Genomic DNA, 22936 nt, shown 5'->3' with positions numbered 1-22936 from the left:
GACTATACAGGTCAGCCAAATGCCTGTCTAGAACAAGGGTACATTTTATAGTTTGTTTTGGCGTGAAGAAGTGGTCTAATGACAGGGACAAAAAGGATTTGGGAGAAGTAAGTTTTAAAAATAAAACCACATTATGCCTGAATATACAGAGCAAATGTGTATAACAAAACAACAGATAGTTCATCAAACGAACTCAGCTGCTACACACTAACCACCTCTTCTTACCTCTTATTTCCAGGGAAAAATATATTTAAAATGTGTCCTAAAATAATATAAACATTTTTTTGGTGTAAAACAGCATCTAGTATATGCAAAGGCTTTATTATGCCCATATAGCTATTGGTTCTTTTCTGGATTGTGCAGCCAGTTTGAATGTGTACAAAACCCTCCTACTGATCTACAAATGGCTGTTCATCAGCAGTAAGTAAACATCCCTTTTGAAGTACATACAAAATAATACCAATAAACAGAAGCAGACATCTTACAATTGCCCAAGGGTCCTCTGGGGTTCAAACTACATGTAGGTCACTTCGATCCCTTTCATTCTCCCTGGTAAATACTTTAGAAATATGAACACACAATTTGCCTTACTTAGATTAAGAATGGTATTTAAATCTCAAGCTCAACCTTGTAAAATTGAGAGTTGTACCGTAGAAGTGAAGTGTTATAAAGCAGTTGTGCTAGTGATATCCCTTTCAATAGCCAGAATAAAGCATGACCTATGGCCCAGCATGTCATTTATGGAATGCAGCAACACAGAATCACAGTAGCTTTCGGGTCAAAGTTTAAACAAACTACCACAGTGAATTGGGGAGATGCCTACAATAATAAATTGTCAATGGGAAGAACTTGTGTCATGTTTATGTCTCTCCATTTTTATCACTGTAAGTTCAGGGTTAAGTAGTTAAGTTCTGCTGCTTTGTTCAGCTCCTGAATTCTTGTTGGTACTTTCTTGCAGTTGATTGATATGCATATTGTGTAGGTAAAAAGCTAGCATCTTGTTTTTGCTGGTTTTATATCATATGCTTTTTAAAATGTAGTAGCATTAAGGCAAACCTGTGCTTTACTCAGGTTTGCTTTAACGGCCCAGCAACAGATTTGCTTTAATGGCACCTTTCCATATATTTAGATTGCCCCCATTGTCCTGCCACTCCATTCAGTCACATAGAGAATATAAAATACTTGGTAATTCTGGGTATAGAGGAGAATGTCAATGATGTCCTGAAGTTCTAAGCCTATTACCAAAGACCGGTGCTGTTGATGCAAGCGACCATAGCTCAGTGTGCACTATGACTAGCAATATATCTTATTTTGGTGCTCTTGCTTAACAGAGAAATCAGGGAGCAACAGAAATTTGAGTGCGCGGTGCTTGAGAGAGCAAATAATATTGTGCACTTGTTGAGGTTTTCTGCATGAACAGTGAGCAGGTTCATTTTAGGGACAGTAAAAAGTAGTGCATAATGATATTTGCTCATTTGACATTTCAGCTATGGTGATGATATTCATGTAATTTCAGACTTCATTTAAGCCTCATTGATGTAAATATATAAAACATAATGGGAATTAATTGGGAGAAAACACATGAGATAGAGCTCCCATGCATGCACTCACTGCAGTTAGTGCCTCTTTCTTTACTGATCACCTACTGCCATTGGCTAGAAATAAAACACATTCCTATTACTAACATTTAGGTAACCCCTAATCTGACCCTTGCCATGCTTCCTACAAGTAACGTCCTTTTAGTGGTATAAAATAGAATGTATGCCTTTTGTAAAAATATGTAATTTTTTATTAAAACTAACACTAGTCAAAGTACCAAAAACAAACATTTTTTTTTTTTTTACATATTTTACATATAGAATATAGAACATAAAGAAAAAAAACAATTTGTAACAAAAGGCTACAAAGCACTACAGGCCAATAGTAACTAGTAGGACCACCATTAGATATTTTTAGGTAAAGTATCTGGGCCGTCTCCCCCATGTTTGAGTCTCAGCATTGCAAAACTCAAGCACTTTTGTTCAGGGCCAAAGAACTAAAAAATGTACACACACACACTTACTGGTAGCAAGACAAGCACATAGAGGCCAGGCGTGTACATTAAAGAATTAATCAGACATACATAAGATGATTTGGCAGATCAACCAAGCTGGGCTGAAAGTGGTTTGACAATAAGTCTAATATCAGAATCTATCTGCAGAGATTAGCAATCGGTTATGTTCTCAGGCTCAACCAGCATGCTGCACATACCTGGTTGACATCATACAAAATACAGTACCTTGCATACCTGCAGGACCAAAATCTTGCCTGGTGAGAAACACAGCATGATCATGATGTTCAGCATGTTCTGGATCTGAGCGTTGCTGGGAATGAGCCCAGCGACAAACTTGTTCAAGACTTCTCGATGGGTTTCCACGTTCTATTAGACTGATGGACTGCAACGAAAGCAATCAGAACACATAATTTCAATTATTTTCCAACAGCCCCTCTTTACAACCACTTAACCTAATCTAAGCTGGACTTCCTGCGCATACACACCCCAGTAACACACTGAACTGTTTAAGATGGTGACTGCATCCTCTGATGTTTACGGCCTTCTGTACAGCATCATCTCAGTTGGTGTTTTCCCAGTAACCTCTCATAGATTCAAAGGAGGCCATGCTCCTAGTGTCTTTAGTTTGGTACCATTCTAGTTTATTTGAAGGGGCTGCACAGGCGCAGGTAGCACCACAGAGAAGGCTGTAGACAACTGAAGAGGCCTAGTTATTGGAAAGTTAGTACCTAGGTTTTGGGATGATACACCTTAGAATGAGTTTTTGGTCTAGGCAGTAGAGGCTTTTACTTCTAGAATATGGGCTTGTCCTTTAAATGTTTTATTTAGCAAGCTGCAAAATGAATATTGCTGCTGACAGAAGACCACAGTAATATTGTAATACTGTAACACAGCGGTCCCCAACCACCGGGCCGCGGCCCACTACCGGTCCGCGGCGGTGTTTTCAGTGGGCCGCGAGTACATGATCCATTATTGAAAACGAAGCGGCACCCAACCACCATCCGCGGACCGGAAGTGGTCCGCAGCGGTGTTTGTATGAGATGCCGGTAAATGTACACAGTAGTCTGTGTACAAGCAATGCGAGCACATGACATGCAGCTCGATTGGCTGTCAGATGTCATGTGATCGCTTTGAAGCAGCAGAGGTGCACAGAGAGAAAAGAGAAGACGCCAGAGTATGTCTTCTCTTTTTCTCTCTTATGGAGGCCATTGTGCTCTTGGGAAACTTGCAGAATATTTTGTAGCCTTTCCCAGACCAGTGCGTTGCAACAATCTTGTCTCTGAGCTCTGCTGGCAGGTTTTTGGTGTAATATGTATGTCAGCCATGAGGCCTTCTATACAAGAGTATGTATCTTTTCATATAATGTCCTGTTCTTATAATATTACTTACCACAGATAGTCTCCAATTAGGATGTAAAGCATCACAGCAGTGATCAAGAGAAATGGAAGGCAGCTAAATTTCATGTAAATGTAAATTTCAGTTTTTTCTTTTTAATAAATTTACAAAATTGTCTAAAATTCTGTTTTCACTTTGTCATTATGGGGTACATGAGGTACCAGGGGACTTAGTGGCTTCAGGTAAAGGATCACATCAATTATTTGTGTGCTTGGAGTATAATGTCAAATATTATTTTATATTGTCATTTGTTTGTTGTATATTTTTATGAAAATAAATGAGAAGCGAGCCTACAAAAATGTAGGGATACAGATAAAGGCATTTTTTGGTACCTTAAAATGTAAATTTTAATACATTTTGAGGTTGTATGTTGGAGAAAAAAATGTAAAATACTCTAATGCAGCATTAAATGACACAAAAGTCAAATTACAGAGGAAGAAGTAGTGCTCAGAAAAGAAGTAAAGCACCAAGGCTTTAAAATGTCAGATAACACAACTATGAGTAAGCAATGCAGTTTAGAGGCTGCGGGTATCTAAAACATTTTTTGCGGGCATTTTATGCTTCTTTATACGTATATTTAATAAAACACACAATAGTTTTAATAGCAAATATTCATTTTGTTTTCTCTATGGGCACAATCTCCAAAAGTACATAGTAAACATAATAAATAAGCTATAACCTTTTATGGTCTGCTTCACTTAAATGAAACAGACTTTACCAGAGGGAGACAAGATAAGACTGGTACCTGGAAATACGGCAGTAAAGGACTAAATGTTTAAACAGAAAAACCACTTCAAAAAATTTTCACACTGACATGCTACTGCTTTGATCTAGATCTCTTTGATATTAGAGTGAGAATATTGGAGGGCAAATTATACTTATTATGAAATTAATGGCTCAATCAAATTATTATAAAAGAAAGCATATTTGTACCTAGCCAGATGCAAGGATTCCAGCATGACTAGCACCTATCTGACCTTTAGATGATAGATCTGCCTGTAAATGTGCCTTGTGCATAACTCATTTTACAATACCATACGCATATTATCTTAATGTAAATAATTTATAAAGCCTTAGAGGTAAAAAGGCTCCAAAGTTTTTTGTTTTACTTCCAAACAGTTTATGTAAATTTAAAACATAAATCCTGATACTAGTAAACCATTACATTAATCATTTTTAAATCTGGTAACAACTTCTTGGTAAGTATTTTAAAAAGATATCATTATCAGCATTATATTTTCACAGCATATGTATAAATCATTTTCCATTCCCATAAATTCTTACCTGTCTGTACCCTACCATGATCATACGGACCAATACTATGTTGATGTGGACTCCCAGAGATTCATCATGGTAAATTTCATCTACCTGTAACAAAAATACATTCCTTTTTTACATTCATAGAAGCGAGACAGTGGTGCTGACATATAAAAATATGTGAAATATATATAAGTTTTTATCTCCTATGGAACTTAATATAGCAGCCATACCAGTCCTCTATTGTGACCCTGTTTCTACAGGGATATTAGAATTACCTGCAAAAGAATTAAGAGTCTACATTTGTCTTTCTGAGGGCCTGTGTGTTGAAATGGGTGGTGATGCTGCTCCCCAGTCACTGCATGTACTTTACATTTTCATGTTGAATACTTGCTCCCCCATGCATGATGTAGTTCTTGGGGGGGGCGGTATATTAAAAAACAGTTTAAGTTATCTGCTCCCACTTAAAGCAGCCCCTAAAAAGGAAGCTTGTACTTACGGAACAACTTATAAGTATGTAGGCTAGCATATTTATCTGTTGGCTTTTACCACACTCGTTTGTGCCCAGTTACTGATGTTTAATACTTAAACTAGAGAGAACTAGGTAAATAGTATTTTTAAATGTAAACTCAGTAATGGCAGCCTTAATGTTTCTTTCACTACAGGCATACTTTAGTTGTTTTTTGCCTGTATGTAGAAATAATGCAATACCTGAAAATGCCCTTACAAAAACCAAAACCTATAACAAAATACATATATGTAACCCTTAATATGCATCTTTACCTTTTTCTGCAAAATATTGAGAAGCAGCCTATATAAACTTCTAGGTGTGCACACATTTCACCAGTAAAACTTTACAGCAGAGTTTTTATTCTGTCTCTTTAGGCAAAGTGTTAAGAATCAGGAGCTGTATGTGAAGAAGAGAGAAAAGCTAGCAATATGGTATCCCCCTTCCTTTCCGGGTGAGGGTATCACATAACCCAGTGACTTTGCCTTTTCATTCCAAGAACATAGTTCCAATTGTGCTGTAGGTGGATGAGGGATGAAGCTGCCCTGAAAGATGTTAACGCCAAATAAAGAAACATATATCAGAGGAGAGACTGTTTGAAGAGTCTCCATAGATACATAAATATACAAAACTACAGTCCTTTCCCATTTTTAACACTTGATTTAACAGACCTTTTCATGCTTTCCTGATGCCTAAATGGTAACTGAACAGAAACTTAATCCGTGTAGTATTCCACTATAAGTTTTAGAGACAAAAACAGTTTTAAATTACCCTAAGAGACTACAATTCTAAAGGGATCTCATCAATATTTGTCCTCTTTGGGGGCAGATGTAAGACAAGGAAAAGTGGCTTGCCATGCCACAGTCATCTGTTTGTCAAATTGTAAAGAAATAGGTGAAGCTAAATTATTTGGGGATGGGCAGTTGTTGCCTGTCAATCAGTGACAAGTCTGGTCTGTCAGTGTATAGACACCATAATAACATCACCATTTTTTTTTACATATAAGTAGCTCACAGTTTAGGTCAACCATTCTCAATCAAGTTTCCATAGAACCCTAATGTGCAAGGAGTTCCTTGAGCCTGGCTAACTGGCCAATTTTCTGATGCATCTGGTGCCTGGATAGTTCCAGGTATAACACCACTTGGCAAAGTCACATATGTGACACTAACAATAACATTATGACTACCACTATAGAGGGCCATTCTTCTAATAGGCATTTCATTAAGATCTCTGAGAAATGTATTTTAGCAGGGGTTCCTCAAGACCAGATAACTTTTTAGGGGTAAAATGGTTTGGGCTATTGGAAGGTGGCAAATGTAATTTAACCCAGCCCACAGATTGTAATTAATGCTTGTTAGCCAATCTAGTCAACCATGGGGACCCATTTGGATCTACAGAACATTACCACATCAGGAGGTGAGTTAGGGGAAATCTTTCAAAGAATATATTTGTTCCATTTAACAACTTAAGTAAGAAAGGGGGGGGGGTTGTCTCATTCTGGGTGGCCCTAGAAGAGTAAGTAAAGGGATATATGCTCATTGGACTCATTGGACTGTAGAAGTGGTATTTTCAGTAATCCTTTCTCTATTAAATACTACCAAATTTTCACTCCTTTTTCACATTTTACCCTATAATTGGGATTATTATTTTATCAGCAAAATACTTTATTATCATTATTGAATTTAGTATTAAATTCTTTAATGTTAATTGTTAATGTATGTACAACAAATACATATATCCACCAGGTTTTGACAGTCAAAATATAGAGAATAGAAAGTTGAAAAGAGTGCGGACTACATAAGTGTGTGTGGTCATAAATTTAGTGTTTGCTATTTTTTTTACAGAGATCTTGAGTAACTGAGCTGAAGGTTTTATGTCAACAGGTACAATGCACGATGGCAGTAGCTAGGGAAAAAATGTGTTATTTTAACAAACCCACCACTGTTCATTTTTTGTCCAGGTTCTTATCTGCCTTAAAGTTTCCGTGCAAGGACCTCTATCCTCAGGGAAGTTGAAATGAAACAACCTTTGTATCTTGATGAGAAAAACACCTGCAGCTTACTGTTTCCCAGAGGGGATATCAGTTCTAAAAAATAATACAACTTTTTTATTCCTGCTCACAGCACAACAGTGATGGGTTAATGCGTTCAATGGCAACAGAGTCTCCACTAAAAGGTATAACAGTTCACACAAGTGCATTAAGCCTAAGAACTCCTAAAAGGAGCCATGCTGCAAGAAAATGACTGGCGCTGGTTCAAGTACAGACGGAGCCAGCTGTTATGGAACTTTACACTGTTTTGACCTGAAACGCCTTCAGGAATCTTTTTTAATAACACAACACAGGGTGCGCTCACCAAAGAAAAGGGCCCAAAGGTGAATAAAGAAAGGAGAAAAAAAAGAATGCTAAATAAAAAGCAATTGGCACTTACAAAACAACTTGATTAGGGCCAGGGGTATACAGGACAGCAAACAAGACAAATGAAGAACAATAGATAATCATTTATAACATTTAATAATCATAGGAATTACAAAAACTCATTTACAAACAGTAAGGATGTTCAAGGTTGCAAGTCAACCGCAGTTCTTGCTTCAAAAACCGCCATAAGTAATCCATGCCGTGACCCAAACATCCTTACAATATACCAGCAAAATAGATAATGAAAGTAAATGCCACAGTAATGGTCTCAAGACCATGACCTGCACATACAAAATTAAACATCCCTGATGAGAGGGAGATTTTTACTACTTAGTGAACCTTGTTGTTTGCATTTGTTTCTTTAGGGATCTTAGATTCTTAGCGTTTTAGACCATACAATTCAGTCACAAAAAGTAACATTTAATAAAAGAGCAAGATAATACATACTGTCAATCTTTTGAAAACCATTAAAAAATAGATAAATCTAAAAAAGTATACAGTGCCTGTACCCAGTTTGCCAGTATGATTTCCCAAATCAAGGCATTTTACTGTTTCAGTTTACTCTGTTTATGTATTGTTCTTAAGATCAATATAAAATAATTGATAATATTTATTATTACTTTAGTCCTCATTAGGGGGGATTTTCTTTAAATCCTGCTCTGGTGATACCTGCATGAGCACACATGGAAAAAAGTAACACATTTTAAAAAACGAAAATTGGGTTTTAAAAAAAGGTAACAAATGTTGATGGGTAGCAAAAATGTTACAACACGTTGTAAATGTTCTTTGTGTGATATTAGGCAATTCTGAGGCTGAGAAGGGCTCACTCAAACTCCTGCTAACTTGTTTGAAATATATATAGCTATACTAGACCCTGTTGTGTTGCATGCAAACATAGGACAATGTACAAGTTATGAGTATAAGTGTGCTGAAGGAAGTAGTAGTGGATTGTGCTTTTTTCATATTAATGTATATATTTTTTATTTTGCTTGTATTTTCTTGGGGCATTTCAGTTGGAACTGTGCTTTAGACAAGAGGTATTTTCTTGTGTGCACCTTTGTCATGCAAACATCATGTCAGATTAATTCAGCTACCCAACGTTGGTTCAAAAATGGTAAAAATCAATATGTCAAAATATAAAGACTGCATCAAAATAATTGCATCAGATGCAATTGTCTGATTATACAAGAAGCGTATATTAAGAGGGATATCAGGAAGAATTATATAGAAAAGCGGGTGCAGGGCATAACTACTTCAACATAAGTCCACACAGATGCTGTGGGGCCAAAGGCAGGGGAAACTTGGTCAGCTAGTCAGGGCACAGCAGTCAGTCAGACAACAAAGACCCTCATCTCATTTTGCTCATGTAAAATACACTCCTCAATGTGTGAATGTCTCCATTGTACTGGCACAGGTTTAGGAAAAGCAGATCATTTTCCTCCCATATGTGCTAGCATGGCACCAGCCCCAGGTCAAAGAAAATTCACTGCAGTAATATTGACAGACACTTAAGTTGTTCAAGCAAACTGACATAACATACCACTGATGTGGGTACTGCACCTCTCCACTCAGGACATTAGAACCAGAAGAAGCACAAGGAGTAAGTCATTATGCTGCTGCCCACTAGTGGGTGGTCCACTAATGTAATTGGGGCCTTTGCCCCTGATCACTAATGAGGGCCACTTACACGGACCACTAATAAAAAAGAGCCTGAACAGCAATGAAATGGGCATGTTGCCACTGATCACTTATTGGCACACTTCCCATTAACAAAACAAATAGATTGTGATGGGGCCCATTACCAATGCTCATTAGGTGGAACTTTTTGCTGTCTAGTAAATGGACCTGCCCAGTTACGATATGCCTTTAGCTATAACCACCAAGTTGATGGGGAATTTCTCTAATCGTACAGTACAAGCATATGTAGCGTAGAGGAAATACAATCTTATCACATTTTAGACATGCAATGATATGATGGTTAGAGTTTACCTATACAACTACATGTAATGTATGTATGAATACATTGCTTATGTTTTGTAATGTGGTGCCATGCCAAAGCACCATGCCAACGGACAAACATTGCAACACCAAAAATGGTGCATTAACTGATTTTGGTGAATTTGGTGAGCTACTTATTCAATTGTGCTTTCTTGGGCTCTAATATATCACAATAATGTGAATCTCTTCCTTCAACCAAATAAACTTCAACTAAACCTTTCTAAGTTTGAAAAAGTGTTGGTAAGTATTACCTTATGTTAAGGTTTTATTTATAGTTTATCCACTGGGAAAAGTTCCTCATTGTGCCCCCAGAAACAGGGTTTCTGGAAAAGAAGACAATTCTTACAGGGAACACTTAGAAGGTACTACAACATGACAGAGATTCTAATAAGCCCTTATGTAAATAAACAAACATTTTAAATTTTGGTTGTTATCCTGTTGACGAAATTTGACGTCTCTTCCTTTCCCAGTGACTACTGTCAGTAAAATAGGAGGTAATAATATCTTGGTGAAAGTTTAGAATGCAATACAAATGATGGAAATAATCGTTCCCATCCTTAAATTTCTCCTTACATGTATCCCAAGCCAATATGCATTAGCCAGCTCTCAGCAAAAAAAGTACTATTATTTTAACACAAAGTATATAGAAAATACTTTCCTATTAAATGTTTTGCTTTCTAATATATTGGTGATATTTTATTATTTGCCACAAGATACACCCTACATGGCTGGGTTTAGGAAATATATGTCATTATTACTTCCCTGTTTTATTAATAAATGGAAACCTATGAAAAATAACACAAAAGTAATATAGAGATGCTTAGAAATCACTGAAGATAATAATAGATTGGGCTTTTTCATTTACTAGCATTAGCTTTCTGGTAAATCTGTAACTGTTACAGATTGAATGTGACTGGCTGTGAAAATCTGAGGGGGATTGTTCACCATTTAATCTGATTTAGGTGATGGGAACTGGTGGCACTTAAACAAAAAAAGACCCACGGGAAAGAATAAACCACTAATAAGAGAATTCTCCGTGTATAGTTTCAGAAAGGAAAAGTAAAGATTTTACTTTAAACAAACATTCAATATTAGGTTTAATAAGCATTATGAGAATAAAAGTATATTATAAAGAATAACTTTATAGAAAAAACTGATACACTGGAAATCTCAAAACATTTCTATCCACATGGCAGAATCCATCAATGGCCTGAGTGCTGCTGGAATTGATACAGTGTATAGTAGAGCATTTAGGCAAGACAAAATGATTAAAGTGAAAATGTGTTTACTTAATCATCAAATCAGGTGCAAGAAAAACTTTAGTTTAATTTCTGAATTCTAAGTACACCTAAAACATTAGAGTTCCACAACACTATTAGGCAAAGTGTCAGTGAGCACTAAGGTGATGTACACACTGGTCATGAGGTTGCGGCGCCTTCATGGCTTTCTTATGCCAGGGAACCACATGCCCTGGGGATCTGCTATATGCAGCTTTTCCCAGAAGCAGCAGTGAGTGGTACCAGTATCACTCATTCCCACCAGTTGTCAAATCTGCAGATGCTGGTCCTTTATTAACCAGCCCTGTGCTTCAAGATATTGCTTGAATCCTGAAGCAGGTCTTAACCTGTCCTTAGTCCACTTTGATGATATGGAAAAAGTTCTGTTTAGATAAACAGAATATGAAAAAAAATAATAAATGCTGTTCCATATAGACAGATCTACTACAAGCCTCTCTTTTATCATTCTCTTGTCTCCAAGCAAGCCTAAATAATTGTGTTTTTATTGTTTTTATTAAGGACAGTGGAATGAGAAGTATAATGTTTTGCTGCATTTGTAAGGGACATTATTAGAGCAGAATGTGCATCTATGATATGCATGCTTTTTGGCCCCTGGTAAAAATCTATTATATTTTTAGACATGATACTGTTTGACTTTGTGTTTAGTTATTAGTCGGTAGACATCAGAAGGTAAGGGTGTCCACAGAAACATAACGACACACCACCAGTGTTGCAAATGTAACTGTACTTTTTGTATACGCAGGCATCACACATTGCCTTCCATGCAAATCTGGAACAGTTTTCAAAACATATTTTACATTAGACATTTTTGCAACAAGAATTGTGTGTATTGCTAAATTATTATATATATACTAGGGATGTGGTACACAAGGGACCGTTAACTATGTGTTTAATAAAAATTGTGTGTATACTGACCTAAAATCACAAAACTTTTTTTCACAAACTTAATTTTCCCTTTTACTGCATTTATGTTTTATCTATACTTTTTTTTATAATAGTAGCAACATTGTTTAACTTATGTAATAATTGTCTATTGATGTCTATAATATAAGGATACAAAAGTAAAATCAAGACATTTAAATATATGTGAAATAACACTTAGAAAACAAACAGATTCTGAGCTGCACATTTAGCAGTTTAGAACTTGAATTTTCATCATCAACATACAATCCAGGGTTTCATACAGACTCAAAATACAATTGGTAACTGGAGATATGCCAGTGAAAATGGAATACACAGCTCTCTGTTCCCCATTAGTCCCTCTGGGTCCTAAGTGTTTTAGGAACAAATGTGCCCTGTTCAACAGAACTGCTACATAAAGTACTAGGAAATGAAGCACAGTCATGTTTGCGTTGTTTAAAAATCTGGACCCAGACATATTAGTCAGGAAATGACATTACTACTGTTAAAGTAACTGTTTAGTTTGGTGTTTGTAAACATACTAAATAAGCAAAAGGGCAGTTAACACAATTACCAAGTGCGAAAACAATGTACAACCCAGGCTGGTGCAGAAAAAGCTGCCCCCCCTCCAAAGGCAAACAGAAGGCAACATGCTAGCCACCAGTATTGCCTTTTGTCTACCTACAGCTGATCTTTTCTCATTACTGACTTACTAAACTTTTTTCTGCACTGCTTCTTTGTGTAGAGGTGACCATGTTTTTAGAGGGAGGTTTTGACTTCATGTCAGAGCCTACAGCACAGTACTGATGTCACCAGAGTTCACTCCAAATCTTCTGAGACTATACCTGGGTACACATGTGCAATTATTATCATTGGAAAGGATCTTTCACAATCCTTTCCAACAACTAAGCACTGCATGATGCATGAACGAGGCTGTACATACAGCACAGTTCTGCTCTATGGAGAAGGGGGGGGACAGATTGGCACCCCGCAGCACGTTCTCCCCCTTCCCTTGCATTAGGATCGTTTGTCGTCCATCGTCAGTGGACGGTCGATTGGACGATGGGTGCTGTACACATGCTTGATTCTCGTCTGATATCGGCTCTGAGCCAATTATCGGGCGAGAACCATTGGACATGTGTACATAGCTGATCCATCAGAAGCAACAGTGGCATAGATCATATACTACAGATATACAACTATGTGAATTTCATCCCTTTTGGACAAATTGTGCATCTGGCTAGACAGAAGGACTCTTCTAATCATCAGCAAAAAAATCAGGCATTTTACTCTGCTTACTTGTTGTATGTGCACGTGTCTGGAAAGGCCAGTATATACTGTCGAACACAGACACACACATATACACACACACAAATAGCTGCACCTGTAGCTCTGTGTACCCAAAAGAATTGAGTGCTCTGATAAGAGGATTACATAAAACCAATTTACAACTTCATAATCTCTGTAATACTTTTATTAAGCAAGCATTTAGGATGAAGGAAAAGATTGCTGTCACAGGGCTAAGCCAGTAAAATGCCACTTTCACGTGGCTAATGACTGGGCCATATGGAGCATTGGATCAGTATCCTATTGTTTTGTCTGCAAGTACAACCATTAACACACATCTTTTATGAGCCACAATTTATATTCGCCACATCACAGCCTTTATGCTAAGCTCTTAATAATCTTATTTTAGCAACCTGACAATTTGAAGTAAACACAATCTAGCTTCAACATTGTGACTAAAGCTGCGTACACACTTCCAATTTTTATCGTTCAAAATGAACGACGAACGATCGATTGGGCAAAAATCGTTCGTAAAAAAAGTAACCAACGACGCCGACGAACGAGGAAAGTCGTTGGAAATGAAGGACCGGACCGGCGGATCGGATTGGACGACGATCGTTGACCATCGTTCATGTGTACGATCGTTCATTGATCGTCCATGGTCTGAGCATGCGTGATGAACGAACGTTCCTGTGGTGCACGTAACTTCCTGTATCGTTCAAACGATCGCATCTATTGTGTCGTTATCTGTATGTACAGGATCGGTGCTATACGATCGTTCGCAGATATCGTGCAGGATCCTTCGTCCTTCGTTTACCAACGATAATAATTGGAAGTGTGTACGTAGCTTAAGAACAGTGCTGAATAGTAGGCCCCTTTGTTAGAGTGTTTAGATCAGACCCTGTGTTCCTGTGGTGCCCTTTGAAGCACAGGCTGTACAGGGTCTCAATTTCCAAATCCTACTAAGCCCCATCCCTGTCACTCAATTGACAAAAGCCAGAGCCTCTACTGAGCACTGAGGCTCTGGCATCTCCAAAGGACAGACCAAGTATGGATCAGCATCAAGGCTTAATCTGAAATCAGAAAAAACTTAAGATGGTGTACAGTGTGGGTTTAGTTTTCAAGGCACTTCATATTATTTAATTTGCATGATACATTTTCATGCCCAGTTAGATTATTTCTTTGTTAAATGAAGTCTTATCAATAATGGAAGACAATGAAGGTGGTTCTAATTAGTTTGTCTAGCCAAATGCCACATTTTGCCTTTCTGTCGTGAAATTTCATGGCAAGCCCTGTTAGGGTACCATAATTTAATATGTTATGGATATTGTGACTTTTTTACACATTTGCAGGTACATGCATGAAACAAACAAACAAAAAGGTGGACTAACATTTACAGAAAAGCCCAAAAGCACCATTTGCACAGTAATAAAAATAATATCATATTAATATGACATGTGCAAATATTCCCTATTACCCAATATAAGTTAAAACCTAAAAAGCAACATAATTTTCCCAATTATTTACCTCTGTTCCAAAGAGACGTAAAAATATATTAGCCAATGATAAAATTGGATTCACATGGCCCTAAAATTGGAATATATACTTTTGATGAAAAGGAATATGTTGTTTCTAGAAGTTCTATATTAGAAAAGAAAGCTGTCAGGTGAAAAAAAAAACCTGGAACAAAATTCCAGGTCCATTTTTCACTTGCCCTACATTCTAATCATCTTAACAAAGTAAAAGCATTGTGATGGCTAAAATAGCCTAAATGCATTAGAAGATTTGTTGTGAGAAAAGGTTTCCTCTTATTGCCACCCAGCAACATATCACACAACAGCCATATACTTGCATTGTCTGTTTTCACTGTTGGAAAACTTTTAAAAATAGTATAATAAATATTTTTTTGCCATTTTACATTTTTAAATCTTTGACAATCAACGACTAACATTCTGTTTCAAACCATCGTGAAATATCAGCAGTTCTGCCCATCTCAGCGATGCCTTAACTAATAGGATAAAGATTAGTGTTAGTTGTGTGGCCTTGTTAAGGTTTGATTTATTATAGTTGGCATGAATTTTATGGAGAGAATTATATCTTACCCTATTCTTCTCATGGGTCTTTCAGACCACAAACTACAGGTTGCTTTGCGGAGGTTTCCTGGAAATTGGTAACATATTTCACATTTAAGAGTCTAAACAATGGTATAATTCTCTCTCGTCTGCGTACTTTGGTCCACTGAATCCATGCATTAGTCTCCAACTTTCATTGGTAAAAAACCTCCAACTATTATATAAAGGCCTATTTTGTGCAATGCTGCAATCACATGTGTATTGAGATTGTAGTGTTTTACAGGCTAGTCATTTTTCTTTTGCTTTTTATAACTGATCAAATTTATGAAAACAAAGCACCACATTGAACACTGTTGTCTGTTCAACAATTACTGTCTGACCCTGTTCATCTGCTCTGTAAATCCTTGGTAATTAGGCCATTGGATGATCTTTACCTAACCTCAGCAATCCTGGGTGATCATAATTAGGTCTATGGCTGTTTCTTTATTTTACCCTAAATTTATTCAGAAAATCGACATTGACATTGGGACCCATGCAGGGTGTAGACATGAATACTTCACAGTCTTGCATGAGCTTGCCTTACATAAGTTGAATGCCTGTCCAGTAAATCCAAAATGCCATCCTTATCTTTATATATATTAAAGTTTTAATAACCATATTGACAAAACATTTAATCTTTTAGTCTCACTTACTTTGATTATGGTTTGCCTATTTTGTTCAGACTGCTTTCTATTCAGATCTACCTGATCTTTACAGATAGCTTCAAGTGACTCTGTGGGGTTGCCTATCCCAAAGTGATTTTATGGTGCTCCTGAGTCACCACTTCCAGGGGAACAGCACAGTGTGGCAGCGCCTCTCAAGACCAACTGGCCAGCTTGTCGGGCTCTCTGGCCCTACTGTGTCCTTCTTGCTGCTGGTGCCTAGCCTCCTCTGGCCCTCCATTTCCAGAGGGGTCTAGCCTGGGTCTGCCTTTTACAGAGCATCACCATCTGGTCCCCCATCTTTTCAGGCAGTGATCCACCACCGCTCCCCAGATAGGAAGCTCCCACCTTCTGAAAACTCCTAAAAAATGAAGAACAGATACTACACTTGATCTTAGCCAAAAGGCTGAGAAGCAATTTTTAGAAGTTCTTTAGATGGAGGCATGTCTGCCATATAAACTACTGTATTTTGTGAAGTAAGCTTACTTTCAAAGGATGCAGGTGAAAATATTTTTGTATCAATTGCATTAAGTAGCCAGGACAGGCAGAGAATATAGCTAAAATTATTGAAACAATTGATGAATTCTAAATATATACATTGAATAACCGCTTAAATCAGCAATGCAGCCTAAGCTGGCCATGCTCCTCTTAGACTGAGGACACGTCTATATCCAATATAAATCCTGTAGCCTCCAGTAATTCTGTCAATCTGTCAATGTATTCGGCTTTCTTAAAGCTTTTTCCATTGCTACATAATGTCTGCAGTCTACAGCCTCTGTCTCTGCACAGTCACATATACAAAGTCTTGTAGGAGGGAGGGTTTTTTACAAGCGCTGTACAGACTGATCAGGCACCTATCCAGTATACATTCAACGCTGTAATATTTCTGGTTTTAATTTTGCTGAACCTGTAGCTGTAATCTTGATTATATGTTGAAAATGACCATAATGGTAAAGTATTGTGCATCAATTTACAATATTCTGAGCTTTAGCACTACCATTATGTGCCTCTTAGATGATGAATCCCTCTTTGGATACTATCCAAACATTCTATTGTAAGTATCTTTTATTTAGGTCCTTTAGGTTTGAAGGCATATGCAGTGGCAGTCAAGAATTGTGTTTGCACAATGGCAACATGAAACATGGCTTACACTGGGGGATTATATAATTAATATAAATTGAAAGTACCCCCTAATTTCAATGATCTAAGTATCCAATGGGATATGTAATTTAATCACAAGGGATATATTATTATGTTACCTATAATGCATGTTGGAGATGGGTTTGTATATTAGACGTTAGGTTGACTACAAAAAGAGCTTGTTCACTTAGCAAAATGAATGTTCACTGTGAAACTGCATGCTTACTTTGCAATGTAAATAATAAGGCCTGGGCTCATTTAAATACATAATCATGCGCAAAGAAAAGATAAAAAGGTTAAGCTGCCATATGATTGGTTGGTTAAAGTAAACAGCTGAATTACTAACTCAATGAAAACTTACTTTGTGAGCAATTTCAATCCCTTAAGTAAATTAACCATATTATGTCTAACAGTGCCCAATTTGCTTTACTTGACCCTGTAGGCATACTGGCAAAAACAACCCACCTCATCCTCAGAACATTGTAAAATATGTCAAATTCCTTAATATCATAATAATGTATTTTTACTGAGGATATGAAAAAAATTGTGGCCAATAAATATAAAAAAGATTATTTAAACAAAAGTTCAACCAGTCATTTTATAAAATACTAATAACTACAACTACATAACCATAAATCTTTTTGTACAATTCCTCAATTTGTACAGTTATTTATTAAAATAATTTTTAGCCAGGTGATATAGGTTAAACACATACAATAGGTATTTTTACAGTATATATTTATACTAATAAAATTGTACGAATGAAATTAAAGATATAGCCCCAAACCACATTTGTTATTTAGTGTGTCTGGGACCCTTGACGTCAGAACTTTTTTCATTTGGATTTGGGAACATTTTTTCAACATCTTTACTGCACTTGTATGAAATGCAAATGTCACCAATACAGCTCTCAAATATATTCCATCATTAAACAGGGTGAAGGCACATGATTGAGATGCATTTTTAGGTTAGTTCTTCAGATGGGTCAACTATGATACTTTTAAAAAAAAAAAGACCTCCAAATTCATAGCATTCCTTATCATGTGTTAAGAAGCGGTTATATTTTACTGTGGATGGTTTGAAATAACGTTCAGCTTTGCTTCAAAGCTTTCAAAAAGCCATTATTAACGCATTCTTGGAATTGTTTGTCAAGTCTTATGCCTGTACAAAATTTGCCATATGCAAATGTAATCTGATGGTGGCAAGGCTCCACATATTCACATACAGCATTTCAATTGATTCATTGTGCACCTGAATGTGAAAACAATAGCCCTGCAGGTTATTTGACAAGCTAGTTTTAGTATGACTTATGATATCATAGTGCAAACAAGAAAACAAGGAAGAGATGGAACGGAAAGAATTTCTCTACAGGCAGCATCTGGTGCCCAGATAAGTTTGATGTATAACGTCCTAGATATCAGTGCATAAGTAAAACATTAAAAAGATAGGTCACAAAAATGTTATTGATTTATATTAAGGGGCTTATCTATAAGTATAGGAAAAATAATTAGTTTTGCTGCACCTCACCATATAAAAAGTGAAAAAGATATGAAGAGTGAAATACATTCCTAACATACTAATTGTTGGAAAAAAAATTGTAAAAGGTCAAAAATAAATAACACCAAAAAAGCAACCTCACCATCTTCAGGAAAGTTCCTCATTTAGTTTTCACATATTGGTAGTGTTTATCCAAAATTATTGTGGCAAACCTTATGGCAAACAACAGTTGCCCAAAACATCAAAGCATCAATACAGAGGTGGAAATAGTAAAAGTTAAAAATGTAAATGTAACCTATTTTAATTTATAAACAGGGTCCTGTTGTCTGGAGTTAGGCCTTATTTGACTTGTCACGGTCCTAACCGTTTCATGACAGAGTCAGTAAACAATTATGACGGCCAGAACACTGCTTGTCCTAACCTGCTTGTAGTCTGAGCTAGGAGCCAGTTGGTAACAAATTGATTGGAAGGCTCTTGGGTTTAATATAGATGTGATCTAGTAACTGTAAAGCCACGGATTACCTCTACAGTGGTGGCAATGTGTGGTGATCTCATGCGACCCCCATGGTTCCTGTGTTCATTTGGGCTTTTTAGGATAGCCAAAGAATTAGTAATCAAATAATCATTGATGCTCCCCTTCTGCAGTGATCCTGGAAGTGCTCAATTCTGAGCTCTTTCAGCTTAAAGGTGTCAAACCCCAACCAAAGAAAGGCAGAGAAATAGCAATCTTTTAGAGTAGAGGATAGGGGAGAAGATTTTTGACATGCAATAAAAAAAATTAGGTTTGTATTTAGAGTTAAAAAATTAAAATGCATAAAGATATACAGCAAATGATACATGTCCTATGCACAACATAATTACTAGATAAATGTATAAAATTGTTTAAGCTTTCAATATAAACATTAACATGCTCATGTTTAATATAAATCAAAGATTTCCAACTTCAGTCCTTAAGGGCCAGAACCTGAAAAATATTTTAATCATTCTTTAACAGATGGGAGCATGGGAGCATACAAAGAGTCAGCAAATGACTCTGGATCTTTGAATCTTATATATGAAAAACCTGTTATATGTGGCCTCAGACTGGAGTTTGAAACCCTCATGGAGACTCTTTTCCAATTAATTCCATTTCAGGTTCCTACAAGGATTTGACCTCTATCTACTGATTTATCTATCTAGGAATTAGAGAACTTTTATACATGCAAACACAATGTGACCACATAAAGATGTCTTTAAGCAGACCTACTACTTAAGAGATTATACAAGCTTCGATTGTAAAGAATGCTAATTTTACACTTATATTGTCTCAAGTACGTGCAATGACACATTCTTCCCCCTTATTGGAGCATCTTGAACCAATAATTATTTATATATATATATATATATATATAGTTTTTTCTGGGATATGCTGGTTTGTAGTATGTTTATTTCTCTAGTTGTTGAATTTAATAGGCCTATTTCTTTTTTCAACCTGACTAAAGCTACGTACACATGTTAGCTTTTTGTCGTTGAAAAGGATCTTTCACGATCCTTTCTAACAACAAAAGACTGAAAGATGCATTAACGAATGCTGTACATGCTGTACAGCGCCATTCTGCTCTATGGAGAGCGGAGAAGGAAGAACAAGCGAGCGGCACCCCACTGCGCTTATTCCCCTTCATTTGCATTGGGGTCGTTTGTCTTTCGTCGTTCGTGGATCCGTCAGGATGGATCCATGAACGACGTCGGACGGCCACTGTAGACATGGTCTGCAGGTCTTAGGCAAGAATCGAATGAGAAGCTGACGTGTGTACATAGCCTAACTATGTACCATGAAACATGAGACTTAATAAGATAACTTCTCTGATGCAGGAGTTCTTAAAGGCAGAAGGTTAGATAACCAACCAGACAAGCTGCATTTTTTAGAAACAGATCAGAAATTGCAGTGAAAGATTTCACTTTAAGGTCCAACTTAATGCTGAACTACAGGCCGATGTAAAAGACACCTCCTAAAATTAAATTGTGTGTTTTGTGTAGGGTTCTGTTTGAACTGCAAACATTTTCCCATTCAGTACAGTTTTCTTCTGCACATACCTTACTTATAAATAAACAAATAACAAATAGAACATATTTTTAAAAACCTCACTATGTTCATTAGGGTGAGGACGTAGTTTTGCACATGCTCCTTTCCGTGGAAGCGTACAACAGAGTCATCCACCGCCAGCAACACCTCTATGTTATAGTCATCTTTCTTGGCATGACGTTTCCTGCGCTCATTTTCCCAAATTCTGTCTTGCATCATGTCCACAGCAAAAGGCAGTGCACCAACTTCACTCCTTGCAACTGAAAAAAATAAAATATTTTCCAGTGATAAATAAAATTTAACGTTTAAGCTGAGCCGTAAAAAACACAAAGTTCTTCTCAAGTAATTGTACCTTATACCTGCAAAATAGTCAGTCCTTTTTTCTACATTCAAGGAGTACCTACTGATTAGCCAGCAGATTAGTCTCCTGTTCTGGAGTACCTTTCTTATGGATCCTCTGTTGGTTTACCCCATTAATGCTAAGTCTTCTACCAGAGAACCAGGTTTATCCTCTCAGTGGTCCATCATCCAGACCACAGCCTAACTGGGCCTGGAAGCCCTGATTTGCCCTGCCTCCCTTGGCTTCTTCTAGTCATTCATGATGAGGTCCCCCCTAGTTTCAGTTGCCCACACATTATTCCAGTTAATGCAACCTGTCTAAAAAAGCAGCAGATGTCACTAAAGGTCAGGTAGTGATTGCTTCCTATCTTGCTAAGGCTGGGTTTCTCCCCTGTGACAGAAGGTAGCCAGTATTTGGGGAAAACAGCATGTAGAAAAATCCAGCATATTCTAAAAGGACCTTTTATACTAATGAGTTAGTTCTGTTAGACAATGCACATGAAATTTAAGTAGGAGGTATGAGCAAATGCATTTCTAGTACCAACAACCATTTTGATTGTCACAGGAGCTTCATCAAGGTAGCAGGAATTCCTTTCTATCTACAGTATACCTATCTGAACAACATTGAGAAAGCACACAATGCCAAGTTGTTGGTATCAGTATTGCTTTTATTGGCAATTTCTATTTAAGTTACATGCACACCAATAAAGGTTGCTGTACTGGCAGGCATTCTTTATGGCAGAAAGACTCTATTGACATTTCTTGCAGAGGTTCTTCTGCGTACCTGTCAGGACCTTTTTCTCTACACTGGTCCATGCATACACATTTCATTTTGAGATGAAGTAGTTCCTATGTATCCCCACCCAGTCAGTGAAGACCAAAGACTTTAAACTTTGAAGAAAACTGGGCAAAGATGGCAGAAGCAGCATCAGAGCAACATGGAACATTGCAGTTGTTGCGGCACTGAAGAGGGTCAATTTGGCAGGTAAGTGTGCAGTCAAGCACAAATATGTTTTATTTTTTTGATTTCTTATTGAAATGCAGTTGAGCTACTGTGCTTTTTTTCTCGAGATTTGTATGTAAAAGAATTTCTGTATGCATCACCAGGACTTATTTAAACTTGGAGATCTGTTGTAGGTGGAGGCATCCATTTAGGCTGTGTTCAGATGCTTGGATGGCTTTAGGCTTTGTTCAGATAGTTGATTTATTGCATGGTTACTGCTCCCAGGCACCCAGTCTCAATCACTAAGTACACAGGAGTTGTTCTTTACATGCATTTTCTGGGCTTTATGAAACACCTGAAAACTACTATACAAGCAGTTTTCAAATGTTGCTTTTCTTTAATTACTCGCACTGCCTAATAAACACTTTGGGAATGATTTAATAAAAGAATTTAGGCTGTTCACTTATCAAGGTAAATTTTTCACTTTTCAGGGTGTAATTCACTTAGCTTAGTGAATGTGGTGCAAATTTACTCTACAAAGAATATCCAATACCGTGCAAGGAAACGAAAAGAAAAAAAAAAAAAAAAAGATTTTGCTTATGATTGAATAGTTGAAAGATCCTTGCACATGATTGGATAGTTGAAGCCAGTAGGTATCAGTTAATAATATATTTAACCAAATTAACAATCTATCTGAACATAGCCTTGGACAAAAAATTTGTTTCCACACATCTGCAAAGAAGGTCTGGATGGCTACTTTTGCCTGTATGTGTACAACATGCATCTCATAAGAATAAACTTTTGTATCTAAGCATTTGCCTATTTTAAAATGCAGGAAAAGAAAAACATACTGCAAAATAGACATTTGGGAAAAGAAAGACAGACATAAACGAGTCTCCACCGAGTCAGTGGTTTTACCTACCTGGCCCCTCAAACACGTCACACTGTATATACAGACAACATTTTTTATTCACTTCTTCCTAGAAATCATTCGTACAAAGGGAACTTTCTGGTTGGCATGTAAAGTCTTAGATAACCTAATTTGCACAGTAAGAAGGATTAGTGACACA

At 37.0% G+C, this 22936-nt stretch overlaps 1 protein-coding gene and 1 pseudogene across 1 annotated transcript in view; both read right to left on the bottom strand.

Moving 5' to 3' along the window:
* The window catches only part of ADAMTS14 (ADAM metallopeptidase with thrombospondin type 1 motif 14), an 89705-nt gene that overhangs the window by 44285 nt on the left and 22484 nt on the right, over positions 1 to 22936 (bottom strand). Inside the window, exons 4-6 of the mRNA XM_072424078.1 lie at positions 20648 to 20844; positions 4733 to 4816; positions 2279 to 2435 (exon numbers count right to left, since the gene is read on the bottom strand). Coding sequence (XP_072280179.1) covers positions 2279 to 2435; positions 4733 to 4816; positions 20648 to 20844 — 438 coding nt within the window. The remainder of the gene's footprint in view (positions 1 to 2278; positions 2436 to 4732; positions 4817 to 20647; positions 20845 to 22936) is intronic.
* On the bottom strand, positions 16192 to 16303 carry LOC140340168 (U2 spliceosomal RNA; annotated as a pseudogene).

This window comes from Pyxicephalus adspersus, chromosome 10 (assembly GCF_032062135.1).
Source record: "Pyxicephalus adspersus chromosome 10, UCB_Pads_2.0, whole genome shotgun sequence".
In the NCBI taxonomy this organism is placed as follows: Eukaryota; Metazoa; Chordata; class Amphibia; order Anura; family Pyxicephalidae; genus Pyxicephalus; species Pyxicephalus adspersus.
Note: the sequence above shows the minus strand (reverse complement) of the source record. Positions and strands in the feature narration are given on the sequence as shown.